This window comes from Amphiura filiformis, chromosome 16 (genome assembly GCF_039555335.1).
Source record: "Amphiura filiformis chromosome 16, Afil_fr2py, whole genome shotgun sequence".
In the NCBI taxonomy this organism is placed as follows: Eukaryota; Metazoa; Echinodermata; class Ophiuroidea; order Amphilepidida; family Amphiuridae; genus Amphiura; species Amphiura filiformis.
Genome location: NC_092643.1, coordinates 22504135 through 22526897, shown reverse-complemented (window position 1 = coordinate 22526897; position 22763 = coordinate 22504135). Strand labels below are relative to the sequence as shown.

The window sequence follows — 22763 nt, the reverse complement described above, 5'->3', positions numbered from 1 at the left end:
GTTAACAATAACAAAATGCGTTAAATTTGAGCTATCTTCGGTAGATAGCAAATGTGCATTAATTCAATACAATTGAAAAAGACTCATCTTCAGTAGATACCGTACGCGTAGTAAAAACAAATCATCAAACATGAAAAAAAATACCAAAAGCCTTTTCTTCCGCTGAAGGTATAACTATATTTTCTTCGTTGGTAAATCGTTGGCCCTTATTGCTATCTTCTGACAGAAGAAAGCAAAGCAGAAAACATGAAAAATAAAAATATTCTAAAACATCATTGCCTGACACGCGCGTGGTAATGTGGGGCTTACATAGCAGAGATTATCAGGAACGTGATGGAAGAAAAATAAAGAAACAAAAATGCGAAATGTGATAACTGAGATGATGATTCAGTACGCAAAAAATAACTGGCCTATATCAAAATGCTAAATATATGAATTATCTTTTGTATTGTATAAACACGCTGCAATTGCTATCTTCAGTAGATAGTAAAAACAAATCACCCGAAACATAAAAATATACCAAAAGCGTTATTTTTTTCGCTGAAGGTATTAATTATTTTCTTCGTAGGCCCTAATTGCTATCTTCAGAAGATAGCAAAACAAATAGCGAATAACAGATATAGCGAAACGTGATTGATATATTAAAAAGAGATGATGATTCAGTACGCTTCGGGGATTGAGATGATGATTCAGTACGCAAACAATAACTGGCCTATCAAAATGCTAAATATATGAATTATCTTTTGTATAAACTCGCTGTAATTGCTATCTTCAGTAGATATAGTAAAAACAAATCATCAAACATAAAAATATACAAAAAGTGGGGTTTTTTTGTCGCTGAAGGTATTAACTATTTTCTTTGTAGGCCCTAATTGCTATCTTCAGAAGATAGAAAAATAAAAAAAAATCATTGCCTCCATGTTCTCTCCCATTACTCTGGTCTTAATTAAAACGTTTTATACCCTTGATACAACATTTATAACAATATTTAAACGTTTTGTGTAAAACGTTTTGTTTGCAATTATTTATATAGAAATGTTCAAGATTTTTTAACTTGACAAAATACCGATATCAAAAATGGGTCATTTCCCCCAAATTCCGAAGACACGGTTGCGTTCCTTTTCTTTCCAAAATATACTTTCGTATACGGGCTTTGTTAGGCCTACTTCGCCAAGATGTCATGAAAATAAAATAAAATCATTTCCCGCTCAACGTGTGCGTAGTTTTGCAGTCTTTGCATGCGCCAAACATCCTACAAATTTGCGCTGTTCGCGTATACGCATCAAAGCCAGTCACTCGCGTTAATTGCGCGCACCATGACAGCAAAAAGTCAACAAAATAATTGAGCAAGTTGCAACTGACTTTGCTTGAATTACCTTGATCTTTGCTTGATCAGCTGCACCAAAAGAGTGTTACAAAACGTTTGCTGGGTTTTTATTAAATTAATATTTCGTCATATAGGTCCTAAATAAAAATGACATATATTGGAAAACGTTACTCTCTCGTCAACGCTAAATCTCGACACCAGGCCTTAGAGGCGGTAGAATGTCGACGCCATGGGTATGTGCTAACGGACAAAACTTTAGGTACAGGCGCCTATGCTAAGGTGAAGCTAGCTAAAGTATTGGATAAGAAGAGGGAAAAGTGTCCGAAACTGAATGCTGATCTGAAGGAAAAAGGTCACGACATGGTAAGTAGGCTATAGGCCTAGAAATAATCCGGGGGGCATGGGGGGGGGGGCTTATACACAAATGACCATCCGGCTATGTTCCCCGGAAAGACCCCCTTTTTGGCTTTCGCAGCTCCGAAAGGCTCTTAAATTTGGGCATATATATCTGTTCAAGTTTTTCTGTATGACCCCTTGAGGGTGAAGGTTCCCCTGGGAGTCGTGATATATATGTAGGCCCTATGTATGGCAAACTCGACCCTCGTCCATTTGACGCTAACATGGGGAGAGAGGACAGACTGGGGAAAATGCTCCCATGTCCCTTCGACTTCTTGCAAACCGCATTTTCATGATTTTGGTATTGGGAGGTAACGGTGAATGTGTGCGATTTCGAATAGGCCCGCTATTGTGCCTATAATGTTACATCAAAACGTGGGAACTTTTCTTATTTTGCAGAAAGCTCAAGAGCGAGGGGACGGGGAATAGAATGCGGAATGCCCAAATCATATGCCCACATCGTGTCACCCCTATTTGACATGCAGGCAGAATATCTTACCCCCGATAGAGTTTTGCTGCGGGTTCCTATACTGGACAGTTCAGTGGCGTAGCGTGGGTCCTCATATGGGGGAGGGGAACCGGGCCTGATTGGGGGATTTTCTACATTTTTTGGTTGATCGCGAAGCACGTGCCCCTCCGGCCTCCCTCCCGTGCCACTATGACGCTACGCCACTGAGGCAGTTGTCCATTCTGCTTGCTGCATTTGACAGGGGGAAACTGGGTGTAAGTTACCCCCCGTATGAACCCCATAAATGAGGGGACTGCAGGCCTTCGTGCCGCCGCTATTTGACAAGAGGTAAACTGGCGGCAAACCCTAGGACTTGGGTGGGGGGAAATGTCCCGCCCGCCTGGCTGCTTCCTGCGATCTCTTTATTTCATTTGGTCTAACGTACGTGGACCTTTTTAGCGTCCACCTACAGTGCCACCGAGAGCCACCCTTTTCACGGCCCCTGTGGTCTCTTTTCTTTGCTTTTACATGGACCATTAAGTTATTGCTTTCTTTATTTTTACGGGCCCCCTATAGGCCTAGGACCCTGGGCCCGGGGGTAACGCACCCCATTAACCCCCCTTGTCGGCGGCACTTTCCGGACCTCGGTTACGCCCTTATATGACGAAATTACAAAAAATAATGATAGTGCACTAAAATTGTGTTTGATTTACAGGTTGCCATTAAAGTCATATCCCGTAAAGACGCACCGGCTGAATATGTAAGCAAGTTTATGCCGAGAGAAATAGATGCTTTGAAAATTACTTACAAACACCCGAATTTGGTAAGAAAAATAGGAATTCAATAGCCATAGTTTGATAAGCTGTTCATGTCTGTATGTCTGTTCAAATCTTTTTATATCCCTGGTCTGCTGGTTGTCGTTTTATGAAACACCGCCCTGGACCTTTACAGATCTCCTGAGAAGGCTATTCGACATCAAATGGCCAAAGACAATCACAAATCACTCAAGAACTTACGAGTAAAGCAAGGAAACAAAGTGGAGTAATATAATCAAAAAGAGGCGGCTCCTTTGGTTAGGACACCTCAGGAAAGCAAGCTCTTGAAGAATACGAACGACACGTAAAACGACCAAGAGGGCGGGAAACCAAAAATTACGTGGATATCAGCAATTCAAAAAGAGCCGAAACTAGACATTGTGCTCAGAGAGCACGGCCCTTAGCCAGTGAAGTTGATATCTTTATGACGTTTGACCTAGAGTTGTTCATGTGACATTTGTACTGCAGTAACCACCAGCCCAGTGGCGTGCGCAGCACATTGAAAGTGGGGGTCCAGGTTGTTCAGTTTCCCCGAATGGAGTCTGATTAGGAGCAAATTTTGACGTTTTTAACGTTTTTCCCCCGAATCCCCCGAATGACCAACAAAAGTGGGGCCATGGCCCCCCTGCCCCGCCCTTTGCGCACGCCACTGCACCAGCCTATGGTTCATGATGATAACGACATTACTATGTAATTTGCGGGAGCAGCAGCCAGACCCGTAGCCAGGGCGGTGCAACGCACCCCCCCCCCCCCACCACCTGCCGCCAACTTTTACAGTTGTGCTTAAATTGGGCGCGGGCTGGTAACTTTTTGGCCCAACTGACACCGCAACTGTAGTGTTAAGATAATAGGCATAGGCCTATAATTGGATAAACAGCCTACCACACCCCGACTTGACATGTATACCTTCAAGATGACACTTTCCCCGCACTTTTTGCCGACATTTTATTCTTTCTTGTTCAGATACAATTATATGAAGTATTTCGCTCGGACACCAAAATCTACTTGGTAATCGAGTACGCTCCAAACGGCGATATCCTCTCGTATATCAATGAATATGTGTTGGAGACAGGGTGTGCGGTTAGCGAGGAAAAATCTCGTGAGATATTCAGACAGATTGTAGCGGGAGTTTCACATTGTCACCAACTAAACGTGGTTCATAGGTAAGCAAGTAAGCTGAAAAAACAATGATATGTCTCAAAGCCCATGGCAGTTTCAAAAACGAATGCGGAATATTTTTAAAAACTTTTTTAAAACTAAATTTTGAATTAAAGGGCATTTCGTGATCCACAGCCTCATCCCCCCACTTTTCCCAAAAAAAAGTTGAGATTTTTACACCACTGGATACCTCTGGCTACATAATGTTTATGTACCAAATATTTCTTGCAGATTAATTCGTTTAGCAAAAATATCGCCAAATTTGAATTTCGTTCTGGTGCACCAGAAAGAACAACACATATATGGAGCAGTGTAATACACATAATCATGCATAACTCGCAAACGCAAAATCGGAATCAACTGAAATTTTGGAAATAAGCTTTTCGTGGATATCTACTGAAAAATGTCATAAAAAGAGGATGCTAGGATCACGAAATCCTCCTTTAAGATGCAGTTTTAAAATTACCCACAGTGACCGCGCCGCCCGAAAAAAGGGTCCTACAATAGGGGGCCTATAAACGTCGTTGATGTACCGGGATTCCAGTACAGTTGACACCAGTGATAACCTCACAACTTGACGACCAATAGAAAATCTTTTTTTTTCGGTCGGGCGGTTATAGGCCTAATAGTGGATCTTTCTTGAGCGATCAGAGTCTAGGATATAGTTTGGTAACTAAGAAAAACAGGTCCTACTCGTCGGACCAGCGCCGAGTAGATCTGCATGACTGAGCTGTGTGGACAAGATGAGAGAGAAAGAGAGGGGGGATTGAGGAGAGGGAGCTAAGGGGAGCGAGCGAGCGAGTGAGAGAGAGAGAGAGAGACCCTGGAGGGATGGAATGCAGAAAGGAAACGGGACAGAAAGAGGGGTGTGAGAGAGAGAGAAAAAATATACTGTTAAGTATTGGTTTCCAATCATTTGAATGCTTTACACAACAACTCATTTTGGTTGTTCTTCTTTTGAACAGAGACCTGAAGTGTGAGAATATTCTTTTAGATGAGAATGATAATGTCAAAATATCAGGTAAGATTGACTTGCTCAGGTACCATTCATTTGTTGGTAATTAGAATAAAATAGAATTGGAAGGCCGTATTCCTGATTTGTTGCATACTAAATCTAAAAGAAAGAATCTTTCATAATTTTTTACCTCAACGCGACGTCGAATTGAAAAGGTTGTCGAAATTTCGTCAAGTCATTAGTGTGACTAAAAACAGCGATTTAAACACTTTTATAAAGTGAAGGCATGAATGTGTTAAAAGTGATTAAATCTAAACACTATTTTTGCAGTGTATGTAATATAAACCCGGGAATAAACACAAAACACTATACATCTTCAGTAGATAGCAGTAAAAAAAATAAAACATTATACGGTATACCGTATAATGTTGATAGTAAAAATTAAAACAATATATATATATATATATACCATCTTCAGTAGATAGCAAGAAAAAAAATAAAACACGATATACCATCTTCAGTAGATAGCAGTAAAAATAAAGCACTATATACCATAGAGGTTAAACAAATTGTGGGATAGGCTTTTTTCTTTCTCAGAGCCAACAAACCTTTAATTTAGCAGATAGGCGAGGTCTGCTTGTTTTCTGTAGACAAGGGGCAGTCTTCAGTGAACGGCTCTTTTCAGAGCCACCAAAACCTATTAAATCAGCAGATAGGCGAGATCTGCTTGTTTCTGTAGACAATGGGCAGTCTTCAGCAAACGGCTCTTTTCAGAGCCACCAAAACTTATTAAATCAGCAGATAGGCGAGATCTGCTAGTTCTCTGTAGACAAGGGGCAGTCTTCAGTGAACGACTCTTGTTAGAGTCATCAGTAGACAAGGGGCGGTCTACATGTTTCATTCTTAGGTACTTTGTCCTGAAGAAGTCAGAGCTACTCCTGACGAAAGCTTGCAGTTCTAAACTTGTCCGACGGCGAATTACCCGCTAAAAACCCACTAATTACTATATACCATCTTCAGTAGATAGCAGTAAAAAAATAAAACACTATACCATCTTCAGTATAGATGGCAGTAAAAATTACAATGCATATCATTGTGATTAGTCTGGTGAAAAAACAAAGTCTATACTGAAATAGATCACATTTTACAATTCATGTGTAGCAGCTTGTCAAGCAGTCTGTCTTTCTTTTTTCCAGACTTCGGGTTTGCTTGTCGATTTCCAACCAATAGATGTAACATGTTGTCCACATTTTGTGGTTCATACGCTTATGCCGCACCAGAAATCTTATCGGCAAGGAACTATGATGGAAAACTAGCTGATATCTGGAGTTTGTAAGTAGTAATGTTTAAGGCCTAAAACGTTTAACTTAATTTACCATGATTACAATTACCCAAAGACTCATTTTGGTGACTTGGGTGCGTAGCCAGCTTTTTGCTGTGGAGGGCCGCCAATTTTCGTCCCCATTTGTAAATTCTTTGTCCCAGGGGGGGGGGGGCAAATCCAAACAATTTCGTCCCCATTTGTCAAGTTTTTCCAATTTTCAGTCATTTTAATGATACTTCACTCTTTGCCGTCCCCATTTTATATATGAACAATTTCTGTGAGGGGGCAAATTGCCAGCGCGCCCCCGGCTCCCCCTGGCTACGCCGCAGTAATATGATTCAAAAAGCCACATGTAGGTCCTATGCCCATCATTCACAAATGGGCGGACACGTTTGTCACCATCAAGAGGCCTTCTACATGTTTTATGACATAAAACCCACACATATTTTAACGATCCCATTAAAGTTATATATGATTTTGAGTTCGCGAACCTTCGTGGCTAGACCCACAGATTCCTTGACCCCATCCATCACGCCCGGGGGGGCACACCATTTTGGTGGTTATGTTCCCCCGGAATTTTGAGGTGGTGGGTCTTTGGGAGCTGACGGCGTACCGGTAAAAGGGGGTCTTTTGGAGCTGCGAACCGGGCTGCGAACAAGTAAAATGGTGACTTTTGGAGCTGCGAACTGTCAAAATAAGGGTCTTTTTGGTTGAAAATCGCCTGAAAAAAACAGAAATATGAGGAATGAGCAATTTTGGGGTCTTTTAGACCTGAAATTATCAAAATCAAGGGTCTTTCGGAGCTCTGTTTTGATCAAATATAGGGGGTCTTTCGGAGCTGCGAAATCCAAAAAGGGGGGCATACCCGTATGGTCATTTCTGTTAAGTGCCCCCCCGGACCTTCACGGACCTTGTTTACATCAATAGCCTTTATACTGCCCGTTTTGGCAGCATTAAAAACCATTTCTATTTCTATGATTACAGAGGCGTGATCCTGTATGCTCTTGTGAATGGAAGGCTTCCATTTAACGACCAGAACATAAATAGTTTGATAGAACAAACTAAGAAAAAGGTCTACATCCAAGCATGTGTATCAAAAGGTAGGATCAGGCAATTATTCCTGCTTCAAACATGGATCAAGTATGATCTTACCCTATTATACCCTATGAAATACAAGGGGAACCTAAAATGCCGAAGAGAAAAGTAGGGCCTACATCAGAAGTACAGCTGCAAAAGGTGGTTTGATTGATATCAGTGACGTAGCGTGGGTCAACATATTGGGGGGCACCGACCATGATTGGGGGATGGGCACCGGGTCTGATTGGCCATTTGCCATTTTTCGGCAAATTTCCTATGGGATTTGTGAGATCGATTGGGGCACGTGCCCCCCGGTATGACGCTACGACACTGATTGAAATGTGTTAACATAGACCACTAGCACTCTGTGCTTTCAGACCCTTGCATTTTGTTTTATAATACGAAGTTCGAAGGATCCAAATGCATCGATCGGGTTTCACCGAAATATCACTCTTCTACGTCGACGGTCCGTATTGCGTTGTTTTGTCCAAGGATCATCTCCAAATAGGCCTTCAGTTGGGAATAAAACCTGAAAATGATCGCCACCCAGCGTTCCTAAATCGAAAAATGATCCGACACCCGGCGTTCCTGATTATAAAATCAAATTATTATTATGACTTTCTTTTTTCTGCGCTGATAGAATGTACAGATCTTATTCGCAAGCTGCTTCGTTTTCGACCGATGACAAGACTGCGTATGCATGAAATTGTTAACCATCAATGGATCCGTAAACCGACCCATTCAAGGACCACATCTGGCCTCCCATCATCAAGTCAGGTATCTAAATATGGATATTTTGATATAAAACACCTGAAATTTGTCTAGCAATTGTTTACAGTGAAGAGAGATGTGAGAGAGGGAGGGGAGAGAGGGGGAAGGGAAGGGAGAGAAGCTGAGCGAGAGGAGAGGGAGAGAGAGAGGGGAAGGGGAAAGAGAAAAGCTGGGAGAGAGGAGAGATAGGGGAGGGGAGAGAGAGTGAGGGGGAGAGAGAGGATGGAGTGGAGAGAAAGAGTAGAGAACACAGCATATCAAAGAGAGATAAGAAAAATTGCCCAAGATCAGTGAAAACATTCATTTTATGAATTTCAAGAGGTCATAATTTTTGATCTAAACATCCACTGTAATGTATTGGTACTGATATACTTTCCATGATGCATAAATCATTTTTCAAAATATTTCCCATTTAAAAATGGCATTTCTGGACAAAATTCACACAAAAATGGACATTTTCACCCAAAACTCAAAGTCTTGAATTAAGTTTATGATTAAGTTCAAAGACATATCCTGCACACCGAATATGAAGTTTCTACTTAATTTAGTTTTAAAGAAATATCTAGTTAAAATGTGACATTAAAATCCTTTAATAGGGCAACTGTTCTAAACATATTGATATATTATTTGTCCAACGATGCAAATATTTCATGAGGTTTTATGGGGCTGGCCTCTATAACGATAACCAATATTGTGTTTTATAAAATAATACTTTATACCACAGACATTTCGAAAAGCTATTCGCGAAAGCGACGATGAAGATGACGAGGATATGACGGAAGACGAAGTGTCTCCTGCCAAGAAAGAAGTGCCTCCTGCCAAGTTCCTCAAGGAACCAAAACTTAAGCTTCTAGCTAATGGGGAGACTGTCAAGATGACGGACAAAGGTAATGAAAATATCGAGGGTTAGTGCTAGAAGGCCCAATCTCCAAATATTTTTTGCCTCCGATTTTACCTACTAAAAGTATTTTGACAGCTAAAATGGTAGATAGTTATATTTTTGCCTCAATTAATGTTTTATTTTTTATTTTATGATTTTAGGGGACGTCCCCCAAAGAAAAAAAATGGGGCTGTAGGGCCTATCCCCTTCCAGTCGATCTGTAAAACGTTTTGTGGGAAAGCACACATTTGGGAGAAAATTGCACAAAACATAACATTTTTTGCCTCCAATGTTTGTAAACTACTGAAAAAGTACAAATCCAACACTTGGCTTTTTTTTTTTCTCCTTCTTTTTTTTTTGTAATCTATAGGGCTAGACTTCCATTTCAGGAACAATTTTGGATATTGGCCCCTTTTTTCCTTTTCTTTTTAAATTATATACCAACTAAGGCCAAGTTTGAACTAAAAATTAAGTTGATTTCCAGTTATGCATGTTAAAGTTCCATTTGTACTTCCTTTTTGCCTTCAATGCAGGTGTGAAAATGGAAGTTGAAAAAGATTTGGCCCCAACTGACCCAGCAAGTCGTCGTGCACAGGCTTTATCAACAGGCCATCACCCAATGGTAGTTCAAACAACATCACCAGGCACCCCTAAACAATCCCCTGTACCACAGCCACCACCATCCATACTCAAGCAGCACTACAAATACGGTTCCAAATCTGCCTCAAAAGACAAATCTTCAAATGACAATAATCGTATGAGGAACATCTACAAGAGGATCTTAAACCCATCTGGTGAAAATTACAAGTTCCGTGTTGTTGAGAATACTCAAGAGCAGAGACATTTGTTACATAGGCGGTTGATTGCTGATACAAGAGAGAGGCACTCTGCTCCACAGGGTCCACCCAAATGGCAGCCAAAATCCCCAACAAGGAGAGTCCGTGTTGTAGCTCCTGGAGAGTCAGCAGGACGTGGTGCAGCTTCATCTTGTGTCCAGAAGCATCATCAACAACAGTTAGCTATGGAATCTCCTGATGATGAAGTATCTGCAATGCATGAAAGTCAGCAACAGCAAATTGCGGAAGAGATAGATTTATGTACTCTTATACCAGTCGAGGTACGGGAGAGTAGGCACAGAGATATCAATGGTGAGCGGGATCGGACGAGGATATCCTATCGTCTGGGATTGTCACCAACGCCTGTGGCTGGATCGCCCGCAGCTAACACAACCATCACCTGGACCCACGATGGTGAAGTGGTTGAAGAAACTAAACACTATCGCCATTCACCGTCACCAACAAAGAACTTACACCATTCTAAGGATAGTCCAAATGTGTTCATCAAAGTTCAGGGCAAGACTGAGCAATGGCGAAGAGGTCCTAGAAGCACAGCTCAAGATGCGGGCGATTTGAGGCTTGAATCCGCTTGTGGAGGCGAGTCACCGAGTCCAGCAACGAGCGTAACTGCTGCTGATACGCTTCTACTACGGAATCAGCTGAAGAAGCAACGGGTGGATAGACGAGGGCGCTTGTCTCAAGCAAAGATAAGAGAATATTATGAACCTGAATTGACTACTACTGAACTGTTAAGTCAGCTCAAATGTTGGCCAACTATAAAACGGTTATTGGCATGATTAATGTATTTGGTGCAATGAATTTACTTTGAGGATGTATCAGAATAAGAAGCTTGTAACTGGGGTTATTTTTATGCTTATATTTTGCTTACACCTTGCTTACTTGCTTTTTAAAAGCTTTTTACCCATTTTTTTAAATTCCAAATGCTTATGTTACTTCTCTAAAATACATTTGTTGCACCATTTCTTGTGAAAGATGTTCAATAAATAGAAAGTCAGAAACATTTACGAAACTATGTTACTCCTTATTGTACGTAAGTGATATTATAATGCTTTTCAAGTTATTTTCAGTTAGTCTTAAAAGAAGATAACACATATCAGATGGGGTTAATGTTAGCTACTGAAGATAGCACATAAAAGATGGGGTTAATGTTGCTATCTACTGAAGATAGCACATATAAGATGGGGTTAGTCTTGCTATCTACTGAAGATAGCACAACATAACATGGGGTTGTTGCTATCTACTGAAGATAGCACATAGAAGATGGGGTTAATGTTACTATCTACTGAAGATAACACATCAGATGGGGTTAATCTTGCTATCTACTGAAGATAACACATATCAGATGGGGTTAATGTTGTATCTACTGAAGATAGCACATATCAGATGGGGTTAATCTAGTTATCTACTGAAGATAACACATATCAGATGGGGTTAATCTTGCTATCTACTGAAGATAGCACATATCAGATGGGTTAATCTTGCTATCTACTGAAGATAGCACATATCAGATGGGGTTAATCTTGTTATCTACTGAAGATAACACATGAGATGGGGTTAATCTTGCTATCTACTGAAGATAACACATATCAGATGGGTTAATCTTGCTATCTACTGAAGATAACACATATCAGATGGGGTTAATGTTGCTATATACTGAAGATAGCACATATCAGATGGGGTTAATCTTGCTATCTACTGAAGATAGCACATATGAGATGGGACTAATGTACTATCTACTGAAGATAACACATATCAGATGGGGTTAATGTTGCTGAAGATAGCACAACATAACATGGGGTTGTTGCTATCTACTGAAGATAGCACATAGAAGATGGGGTTAATGTTACTATCTACTGAAGATAACACATCAGATGGGGTTAATCTTGCTATCTACTGAAGATAACACATATCAGATGGGGTTAATGTTGTATCTACTGAAGATAGCACATATCAGATGGGGTTAATCTAGTTATCTACTGAAGATAACACATATCAGATGGGGTTAATCTTGCTATCTACTGAAGATAGCACATATCAGATGGGTTAATCTGGCTATCTACGGAAGATAGCACATATCAGATGGGGTTAATCTTGTTATCTACTGAAGATAACACATGAGATGGGGTTAATCTTGCTATCTACTGAAGATAACACATATCAGATGGGGTTAATTTTGCTATCTACTGAAGATAGCACATATCAGATGGGTTAATCTTGCTATCTACTGAAGATGCACATAAGATAGTTAATCTTGTTATCTACTGAAGATAACACATATGAGATGGGGTTAATCTTGCTATCTACTGAAGATAACACATATCAGATGGGGTTAATTTTGCTATCTACTGAAGATAGCACATATCAGATGGGGTTAATCTTGCTATCTACTGAAGATAGCACATATCAGATGGGGTTAATCTTGCTATCTACTGAAGATAAAGCCTCAGATGGGGTTAATCTTGCTATCTACTGAAGATAGCACATATCAGATGGGTTAATCTTGCTATCTACTGAAGATAACACATATCAGATGGGGTTAATGTTGCTATCTACTGAAGATAGCACATCAGATGGGGTTAATCTTGTTATCTACTGAAGATAACACATATCAGATGGGTTAATCTTGGTATCTACTAAAGATAACACATCAGATGGGGTTAATCTTGTTATCTACTGAAGATAACACATCAGATGGGTTAATCTTGCTATCTACTGAAGATAACACATATCAGATGGGGTTAATCTTGCTATCTACTGAAGATAACACATATCAGATGGGGTTAATCTTGCTATCTACTGAATATAGCGCACATAAGATTGGGTTAATCTTGCTATCTACTGAAGATAGCACATATCAGATGGGGTTAATCTTGCTATCTACTGAAGAATAAGAAGCTTGTAACTGGGGTTATTTTTATGCTTATATTTTGCTTACACCTTGCTTACTTGCTTTTTAAAAGCTTTTTACCCATTTTTTTAAAATTCCAAATGCTTATGTTAGCACATATCAGATGGGGTTAATCTTGCTATCTACTGAAGATAACACATATCAGATGGGGTTAATCTTGCTATCTACTGAAGATAGCGCACATAAGATTGGGTTAATCTTGCTATCTACTGAAGATAGCACATATCAGATGGGGTTAATCTTGCTATCTACTGAAGATAGCACATATCAGATGGGGTTAATCTTGCTATCTACTGAAGATAACACATATCAGATGGGGTTAATCTTGCTATCTACTGAAGATAACACCTATGAGATGGGGTTAATCTTGCTTTCTACTAAAGATAACACATATGAGATGGGGTTAATGTTGCTATCTACTGAAGATAACACATGAGATGGGGTTAATCTTGCTATCTACTGAAGATAACACATATGAGATGGGGTTAATCTTGCTATCTACTGAAGATAGCACATATCAGATGGGGTTAATCTTGCTATCTACTGAAGATAACACATATGAGATGGGGTTAATCTTGCTATCTACTGAAGATAGCACATCAGATGGGGTTAATCTTGCTATCTACTGAAGATAACACATATGAGATGGGGTTAATCTTGCTATCGACTGAAGTTAGCACATATCATATGGGGTTAATCTTGCTATCTACTGAAGATAACACATATCAGATGGGGTTAATCTTGTTATCTACTGAAGATAACACATATCAGATGGGGTTAATCTTGCTATCGACTGAAGATAGCGCACATAAGATTGGGTTAATCTTGCTATCTACTGAAGATAGCACATATCAGATGGGGTTAATCTTGCTATCTACTGAAGATAGCACATATCAGATGGGGTTAATCTTGCTATCTACTGAAGATAGCACATATCAGATGGGGTTAATGTTGCTATCTACGGAAGATAACACATATCAGATGGGGTTAATCTTGCTATCTACTGAAGATAGCACATATCAGATGGGTTAATCTTGCTATCTACTGAAGATAACACATATCAGATGGGGTTAATCTTGCTATCTACTGAAGATAGCACATATCAGATGGGGTTAATCTTGCTATCTACGGAAGATAACACATATCAGATGGGGTTAATCTTGCTATCTACTGAAGATAACACATATCAGATGGGTTAATCTTGCTATCTACTGAAGATAACACATATCAGATGGGTTAATCTTGCTTTCTACTGAAGATAACACATATCAGATGGGGTTAATGTTGCTATCTACTGAAGATAGCACATATCAGATGGGGTTAATGTTGCTATCTACTGAAGATAACACATATCAGATGGGGTTAATGTTGCTATCTACTGAAGATAACACATATCAGATGGGGTTAATCTTGCTATCTACTGAAGATAGCACATATCAGATGGGGTTAATGTTGCTATCTACTGAAGATAACACATATCAGATGGGGTTAATCTTGCTATCTACTGAAGATAACACATATCAGATGGGGGGCTATCTACTGAAGATAACACATATCAGATGGGGTTAATGTTGCTATCTACTGAAGATAACACATATCAGATGGGGTTAATGGTACTATCTACTGAAGATAACACATCAGATGGGGTTAATGTTGCTATCTACTAAAAATAACACATATCAGATGGGACTAATATTGCTATCTACTGAAGATAGTACATATCAGATGGGGTTAATGTTGCTATCTACTGAAGATAGCACACATCAGATGGGGTTAATGTTACTATCTACTGAAGATAGCACATATTAGATGGGGTTAATGTTGCTTATCTACTGAAGATAAAACATATTGGATGGGGTTAATGTTGCTTATCTACTGAAGATAAAACATATCGGATGGGGTTAATGTTACTATCTACTGAAGATAGCACATATATACGATGGGACTAATGTTACTATCTACTGAAGATAGCAAGATTAACCCCATCTATATGTTGTCTATATAGTGGCAAGTTTTCCGTGTCACAGAAAAACAGACAAATTCATGTAATTTCAGAAAAAAACGGAAAACACAGAAATTCGCGGAAATTATGTTTTTTTCCTTAAAAAAGTAAAAATGAAGAAAAAATAATGAGATGCGAGGTTAAAATAATGAAGATCAAGTCCGTCTTCAAAGATATCAGGCTTAAAATAACTAAGAAGATAATGCAAGTAACTTCTTTTTACCCCGAATGTGAACACGGAATTGAAATTACATAACGGAAAATCACGGAATTTGGTATTTAAAACCACGCACGGAAAATCGCGGAATTCTGTGTTTTAAATCACGGAAAACTTGCCACTCTAGCCTAGATAGTAACATTTATCCTATTTGATATGTGCTATCTTCAGTAGATAGTAACATTTACCCCACCTTTGTGTGTTATCTTTAGTAGATAGCAACAATAACCCCATCTAATATGCTATCTTCAGTAGATAGCAACATTAACCCCATCTGATATGTGCTATCTTCAGTAGATAGCAACATTAAGCCCATCTGATATGTGCTATCTTCAGTAGATAGCAACATTAACTCCCATCTGATATGTGCTATCTTCAGTATATAGCAACATTAACCCTATTTGATATATGCTATCTTCAGTAGATAGCAACATTAACCCCATCTGATATGTGCTATCTTCAGTATATAGCAATATTAACCCTATTTGATATATTATCTTCAGTAGATAGCAACATTAACCCCATCTGATATGTGCGATCTTCAGTAGATAGCAACATTAACCCCATCTGATATGTGCTATCTTCAGTATATAGCAACATTAACCCTATTTGATATATGCTATCTTCAGTAGATAGCAACATTAACCCCATCTGATATGTGCGATCTTCAGTAGATAGCAACATTAACCCCATCTGATATGTGCTATCTTCAGTATATAGCAACATTAACCCTATTTGATATATGCTATCTTCAGTAGATAGCAACATTAACCCTATCTGATATGTGCTATCTTCAGTATATAGCAATATTAACCCTATTTGATATATTATCTTCAGTAGATAGCAACATTAACCCCATCTGATATGTGCGATCTTCAGTAGATAGCAACATTAACCCCATCTGATATGTGCTATCTTCAGTATATAGCAATATTAACCCTATTAGATATATTATCTTCAGTAGATAGCAACATTAACCCCATCTGATATGTGCAATCTTCAGTAGATAGCATGATTAACCCCATCTGATGTGTTATCTTCAGTAATAACATTAACACCTCTGATATATGCTTTCTTCAGTAGATAGCAACATTACCCCTATTTTACATGTGCTATCTTCAGTAGATAGCAACATTAACCCTGTCGTATGTGCTATCTTCAGTAGATAGTAACATTAGTCCCATCGTATATATATGCTATCTTCATTAGATAGTATACAAATATTAACTGTCTGTGAGTGTGATGGTCGAAAATAATCACGAGGTGAAAGATGGATTGTTCCATTCCACAAGCCGGAACGGCGAGTGGAATGGAACAATACATCTTTCACCAGTGAATATATTTCGACCATTACCTAATTTAAGACAGTTAATATTTATTTTATATCACTCATGCATAAATTCTATTACTAAAATACTATTTAAGGTAGGAAATACATTTTTCATCAACATAACACCATGTTTTGCCGTGATATACTTCACATTTTGGGTCCACCCCATAACTAAATCGGCGAGTCCAAGAGTCAGCGAACGGCTTGGCGCAGGCGCACAACGGCAGAGCACTATGATGGTAAAGACTATCACACAGAGAGGGTGATAGTAAAAATGATAAATGGTAATCAACCAATAAACTGTCTAGAATTTATGTATGAGTGATATAATAACATTAGTCCCATCTGATATGTGTTACTTTCAGTAGATAGCAACATTAACCCCATCTGATATGTGCTATCTTCAGTATATAGCAATATTAACCCTATTTGATATATTATCTTCAGTAGATAGCAACATTAACCCCATATGTTATGTGCTATCTTCAGTAGATAGCAACATTAACCCCATCTGATATGTGCTATCTTCAGTATATAGCAACATTAACCCTATTTGATATATGCTATCTTCAGTAGATAGCAACATTAACCCCATCTGATATGTGATCTTCAGTAGATAGCAACATTAACCCCATCTGATATGTGCTATCTTCAGTATATAGCAACATTAACCCTATTTGATATATGCTATCTTCAGTAGATAGCAACATTAACCCTATCTGATATGTGCTATCTTCAGTATATAGCAATATTAACCCTATTTGATATATTATCTTCAGTAGATAGCAACATTAACCCCATCTGATATGTGCGATCTTCAGTAGATAGCAACATTAGCCCCATCTGATATGTGCTATCTTCAGTATATAGCAATATTAACCCTATTAGATATATTATCTTCAGTAGATAGCAACATTAACCCCATCTGATATGTGCGATCTTCAGTAGATAGCATGATTAACCCCATCTGATGTGTTATCTTCAGTAATAACATTAACACCTCTGATATATGCTTTCTTCAGTAGATAGCAACATTACCCTATTTTACATGTGCTATCTTCAGTAGATAGCAACATTAACCCTGTCGTATGTGCTATCTTCAGTAGATAGTAACATTAGTCCCATCGTATATATATGCTATCTTCATTAGATAGTATACAAATATTAACTGTCTGTGAGTGTGATGGTGAAAATAATCACGAGGTGAAGATGGATTGTTCCATTCCACAAGCCGGGCAATGCAGTGGAATGGAACAATACATCTTTCACCCAGTGATTATATTTCGACCATTACACGAATTTAAGACAGTTAATATTTATTTTATATCACTCATGCATAAATTCTATTACTAAAATACTATTTAAGGTAGGAAATACATTTTTTCATCAACATAACACCATGTTTTGCCGTGATATACTTCACATTTTGGGTCCACCCCATAACTAAATCGGCGAGTCCAAGAGTCAGCGAACGGCTTGGCGCAGGCGCACAACGGCAGAGCACTATGATGGTAAAGACTATCACACAGAGAGGGTGATAGTAAAAATGATAAATGGTAATCAACCAATAAACTGTCTAGAATTTATGTATGAGTGATATAATAACATTAGTCCCATCTGATATGTGTTACTTTCAGTAGATAGCAACATTAACCCCATCTGATATGTGCTATCTTCAGTATATAGCAATATTAACCCTATTTGATATATTATCTTCAGTAGATAGCAACATTAACCCCATCTGATATGTGCGATCTTCAGTAGATAGCAACATTAACCCCATCTGATATGTGCTATCTTCAGTATATAGCAACATTAACCCTATTTGATATATGCTATCTTCAGTAGATAGCAACATTAACCCCATCTGATATGTGCGATCTTCAGTAGATAGCAACATTAACCCCATCTGATATATGCTATCTTCAGTAGATTGCAAGATTAACCCCATCTGATGTGTTATCTTGGTATCTACTGAAGATAGCACATGTCAGATAGGGTTAATCTTACCAAAAACTAAAAGCAAATAGAAAGGCAAGGCTGCAAGTGGAAAAAATATTAATCACTAACAAAAATAGATTACGCAACACTCGTGTTCCATATCTGGCACTCTCCTGGGCTGATATGACAACTTTGCCCAGGTTTTCAGGAAGCAGACGACAAATATGTGACCTGCTGCCACAAAATGAGCGTTAAGTCACAATTTGGTAGTTTTGAGACATCCTGGCTGCTGCGTCAGTGTTGTTTGTTTCACATGCACCTGTCCAAGCCAATGGTATGTCTGTATGTCATATACTACTGTTTTGTACATATGTGCTGTAAACCAAAGAACATCAATTCAGCAGCCAGGATGTCTCAAAACTAGGGTGTCCCTGAAAGAGCTGTATTGTCAGGAACTGGATTTGTTGGGTATTTTATTGCATAAACCAAACATAACTAAATAGCAGATGTGATTAAGAAATATATCAGCTAACACATACTTTTTGAATTTTGACAATTGATCGCTCCGTTTTTGAAATAAAAGAATTTTACAAAACTACCTAATTTTCAATTCGTTCCATGGAGTCAAATATCTATCAATGACAATATATGCCTCATGCACTGATGATGTGCAGCGATTAGCACTCTGAATACAGATCATTGATTGGTATTTGACTGCATGATAAAGTTTGAAAATGAGGGAGTTTCGTAAAATTCTTATATTTCAAGAATGGTGTGGTGAAACGCGGGGTCAATTGTCAAAATTTAAAAAGTATGTGATAGCTGATTTATCCTTCAACAACGCCAGTTATTTAGTTATGTTTAGTTGTGGTGTTAAAGTACCCAAACAATTAAGTTTCTGACGATACAGTTCTTTCAGAGACACCCTTACCAACTTGCGATTTACGCTCATTTCATGGTAGCAGGTCACATAAAATACATTTTTAAGAAGACGGACAAGACATTATAATTATGCTTCTCTTGCGGACGGACTGTATTTTATTATATTGTCTACTAAAATTTACAGGCAATATATTATCATGAGTGTATATGAATAAAGTTTGCACATCTATTCTTTGGTTTGATAATATTGAACTTTTTTTTCTATATCACATGGATATATACAAATAAATAGAAAGCTCTATCTACATTATGGTTGAAAGAAAATATGTGACCCCTCGGCACAACTGAGCCCTGAAGTCGCCAATCATCATTTTTGAGATATTCAACCAAAATATTCTACTTGAAATTAGCTTTAAAATGATGTATATCATGTCTATAGTACTTGACATTTAAATAGTGAAAAATCAATAAAACAGTCAATAAATCCTTTGTTTCCTATTGTTTATTGTTAAGTTCGATGGAGCATATCTCAATAGTGGCACTGGCGACATCCGGGCTCAGTTGTGCCGAGGGGTCACATATGAGATGAAATATATTCTCATAATTTTGATTGATAACAACAAATATTATAAAGCTAATGAAAGTTGATATAACTTTAAAGGGGCATTTTGTGATCTACAGCCTCATCCCCCCCCCCCACTTTTCTTTTAAAATGTCAGGATTTTTATACCACTGGAAACTGGCAACATAATATTTAATTGTTTATGTACAAAAACTTTCTTGCAGATTAATTTGCTTAACAAAAATATTGTCAAATTTGTATTACGTTCTAGTTAACAAAACAAAATTACAAAACAGTGGTCTATGGAGCCGTGTAATACATAAACATGCATAACTCACAAATGCAAAATCAGATTCGACTGAAATTTTGGGAATAAACTTTTTACATGGATATCTACTGAAAATGTCATTAAATGAGGATGCTAGGATCACAAAATACTCCTTTAAGTTTCCCTATCAACTTCTTTTTGTCCAGTGACGAGGTGACTCTTTCATTATTTACTACTTACTATTTGAATATATTTCATTATCACCTACCATAACAATTTGTTAATAAGCATATGAGCTTATAAACGAATTGCCCAGTCAAAAACGAATTTTTGTTAATAAGCAGATGTGCCTATTAACGACTTGCTCGGACAAGAACAAATTTTTAGGGTAGTTTGTTAAACTTTTTCATTTTTTTTCTTTTAATTTACCAGTATCTATAACACAGATAGTTGTAAATTAAAAGAAAAAAATTAAACAAACTACCCTAAAAATGTGTTCTTGTCCGAGCAAGTCGTTAATAAGCACATCAAATTTTAACTGTATATTGTTCATGCAATCGTCAAAAGAGAGCTTTATGCTTAGACCATTCTTATATACATTTTGCAACAAATATAGAAAATAGTTGAGTTTGTTTCATTACAATGAAAAGAATTGTGTAATTTTTGTAATCACCAGAAACATGATCAGGGAATCCTTAAATGTGTACATCCATATCAAAAGGATGCATTTGTTGACTGCTAGATGTGTCTCTTTTTACATAATAAACAGGAATAAATAAACAGACTCATCTCAAGTAGAGGTGTCCCCAAGTCACATGATTTAGGAATGTTTTCTGTATTCCTAAACCATGTGACTTGGGGATGATTTCAAGTGACCTTCACCTATAAGATAAATCTGGTATTTATTCCTAGCTATAATGTAAATTAGAATCAACTTTCATTTGCCTCATATATGTGACCCAACAACTTAGAATATTGTGATTCCAAAACCAAAGATCAATCAAGTTTAAAAGCATTTACACACTAGATGCTAGTGCTGTTACATGGCCATATATCTTGTTTACCTTTCATTTTGAAATGTAAATCCTATACTGTAAAATTCCGTCTACAAGCATATATATGCCTCTAAACAAGGTTTTTTTGACACAAGAGACAAGAGGCAGACACTCTCAACAAAAACATTATTTGGAGTTTGAACAACTATATTACTGATAAAGGCGGCTGTACAAACATGTATATTTGTAAGACCAATCTATTGCAATGTTTTTGAGAAGGGTATTGGCCTTTCATATCTTTCGTTAAAAAAAACCCTCGTTTAGAGGCATATATGCTTCTAGACGGAATTCTACGGTATTGTCCGAATAAGAATTCTTTAAAATATATCTGAAAATTATTTCAATTTCAATTCACTCTTTGAGAATATGACAGATTATAATATAAAAATCGCTGATTTGTTATATGGTTTACGTCTGACTACTACTCACATGAACAGATTAATCATAAATACCACATAAATTCTCACATTTATATTTCAAATTTGTAAAAGTCACATTCAAATTTGTTTCAAAAACATGATTTTAAATGAAATTGTTAATGTTGTACCAATTTTTACATACTTTTTATGGCGAGTTGGTACTACGTCTGTGTTGAACTTTTTCAAGAAGCCACTTTAGTGCAAATTAGTGGTATTGACTATTATTACCGTAATACAAAACATCCTAACCATCTGAAATGGACCCCTGTGGAAGATTTTGGAAATATCTTCCACATGGGGAGTATGAATTTCAAGAGTATTAGCACATCGACCAACTCTATTTGAAATTCATGATCCTTCTTCAGGTTTAATCTTTCTCAGAGAGTGTATGGAATTCAAATGGACCTGCCTAATGTGTTCATTCCATCTTAAGTTCATACTCCCCCTGTGGAATAGATTTATAGCATCTTCCACTGGGGAAGTGTGGATTATAAATGGAATTGCCCAATGGAGTTAGAAGACACTTCAGTTTTAGGGTCAGATACTCCCCAAGATAACTAGACTTTGTTTCATTTCAAGTTTGGTAGTGACATAAGTGCTTTTATGCGATTATGCCACAAGTAATTTAACATGGTTTGCGTGATTCAATACATACGACCATTGAAATATGCGCGTAAGTCACTGCCAAACTCAAGGTGAAACAAGTTATAATATAGACTATGAACTTGAGATTATAATCAGATCTACTGGACTTTTGTTTTTATGAGTGGCAATATTTTACATCCTATCTTGGATGCATCAACAGGCCAACTGATGTTAGCCTAAAAACGTAAGTCTAGTAGATCTGATTATAATCTCTCAAGTTCATAGTTGTTATTACCTGAATGAATGATAATCTTCATAATCGTATAATATAGACATTATATTGTAAATACATCATTCATGAAAAAATAATGGAAAATGTGTTAAGTAGAGAGATTCTTGGTCCAAGTTCATTGCTACAAGTCTAACAGTCTCCTTAACTGATTTTACCTGGACACTATAAAAATATGATATACTTATGTAGACAAAATAGACACACTGTACAAACTATAAAACATTGAATCAACTATTCATTCAGGTATGAAAGATTTGAGGTACATAATTATATCTGTTGGAAAGAATATCTACA

The 22763-nt window shown here is 37.7% G+C and overlaps 1 protein-coding gene across 1 annotated transcript; it reads left to right on the top strand.

Moving 5' to 3' along the window:
- Positions 1 to 1474: 1474 nt before the first annotated feature.
- On the top strand, positions 1475 to 20518 carry LOC140172493 (uncharacterized). Its single transcript, XM_072195639.1, has 10 exons — positions 1475 to 1690; positions 2887 to 2994; positions 3950 to 4149; positions 5110 to 5165; positions 6296 to 6431; positions 7408 to 7523; positions 8141 to 8277; positions 8996 to 9158; positions 9685 to 10752; positions 20460 to 20518. Exons 1-10 carry the CDS (start codon positions 1475 to 1477, stop codon positions 20516 to 20518), a joined length of 2259 nt encoding a protein of 752 aa, XP_072051740.1.
- The last annotated feature ends 2245 nt before the right edge of the window (positions 20519 to 22763 follow it).

Excerpts from the sequence above, each read along its gene's own strand:
- LOC140172493 (XM_072195639.1), top strand. The coding sequence starts at position 1,475 with ATGACATATATTGGAAAACGTTACTCTCTCGTCAACGCTAAATCTCGA. Across the intron at positions 1,691-2,886 it reads AGGAAAAAGGTCACGACATG|GTTGCCATTAAAGTCATATC; the intron begins GTAAGTAGGCTA and ends TTTGATTTACAG. Across the intron at positions 5,166-6,295 it reads TGATAATGTCAAAATATCAG|ACTTCGGGTTTGCTTGTCGA; the intron begins GTAAGATTGACT and ends TCTTTTTTCCAG.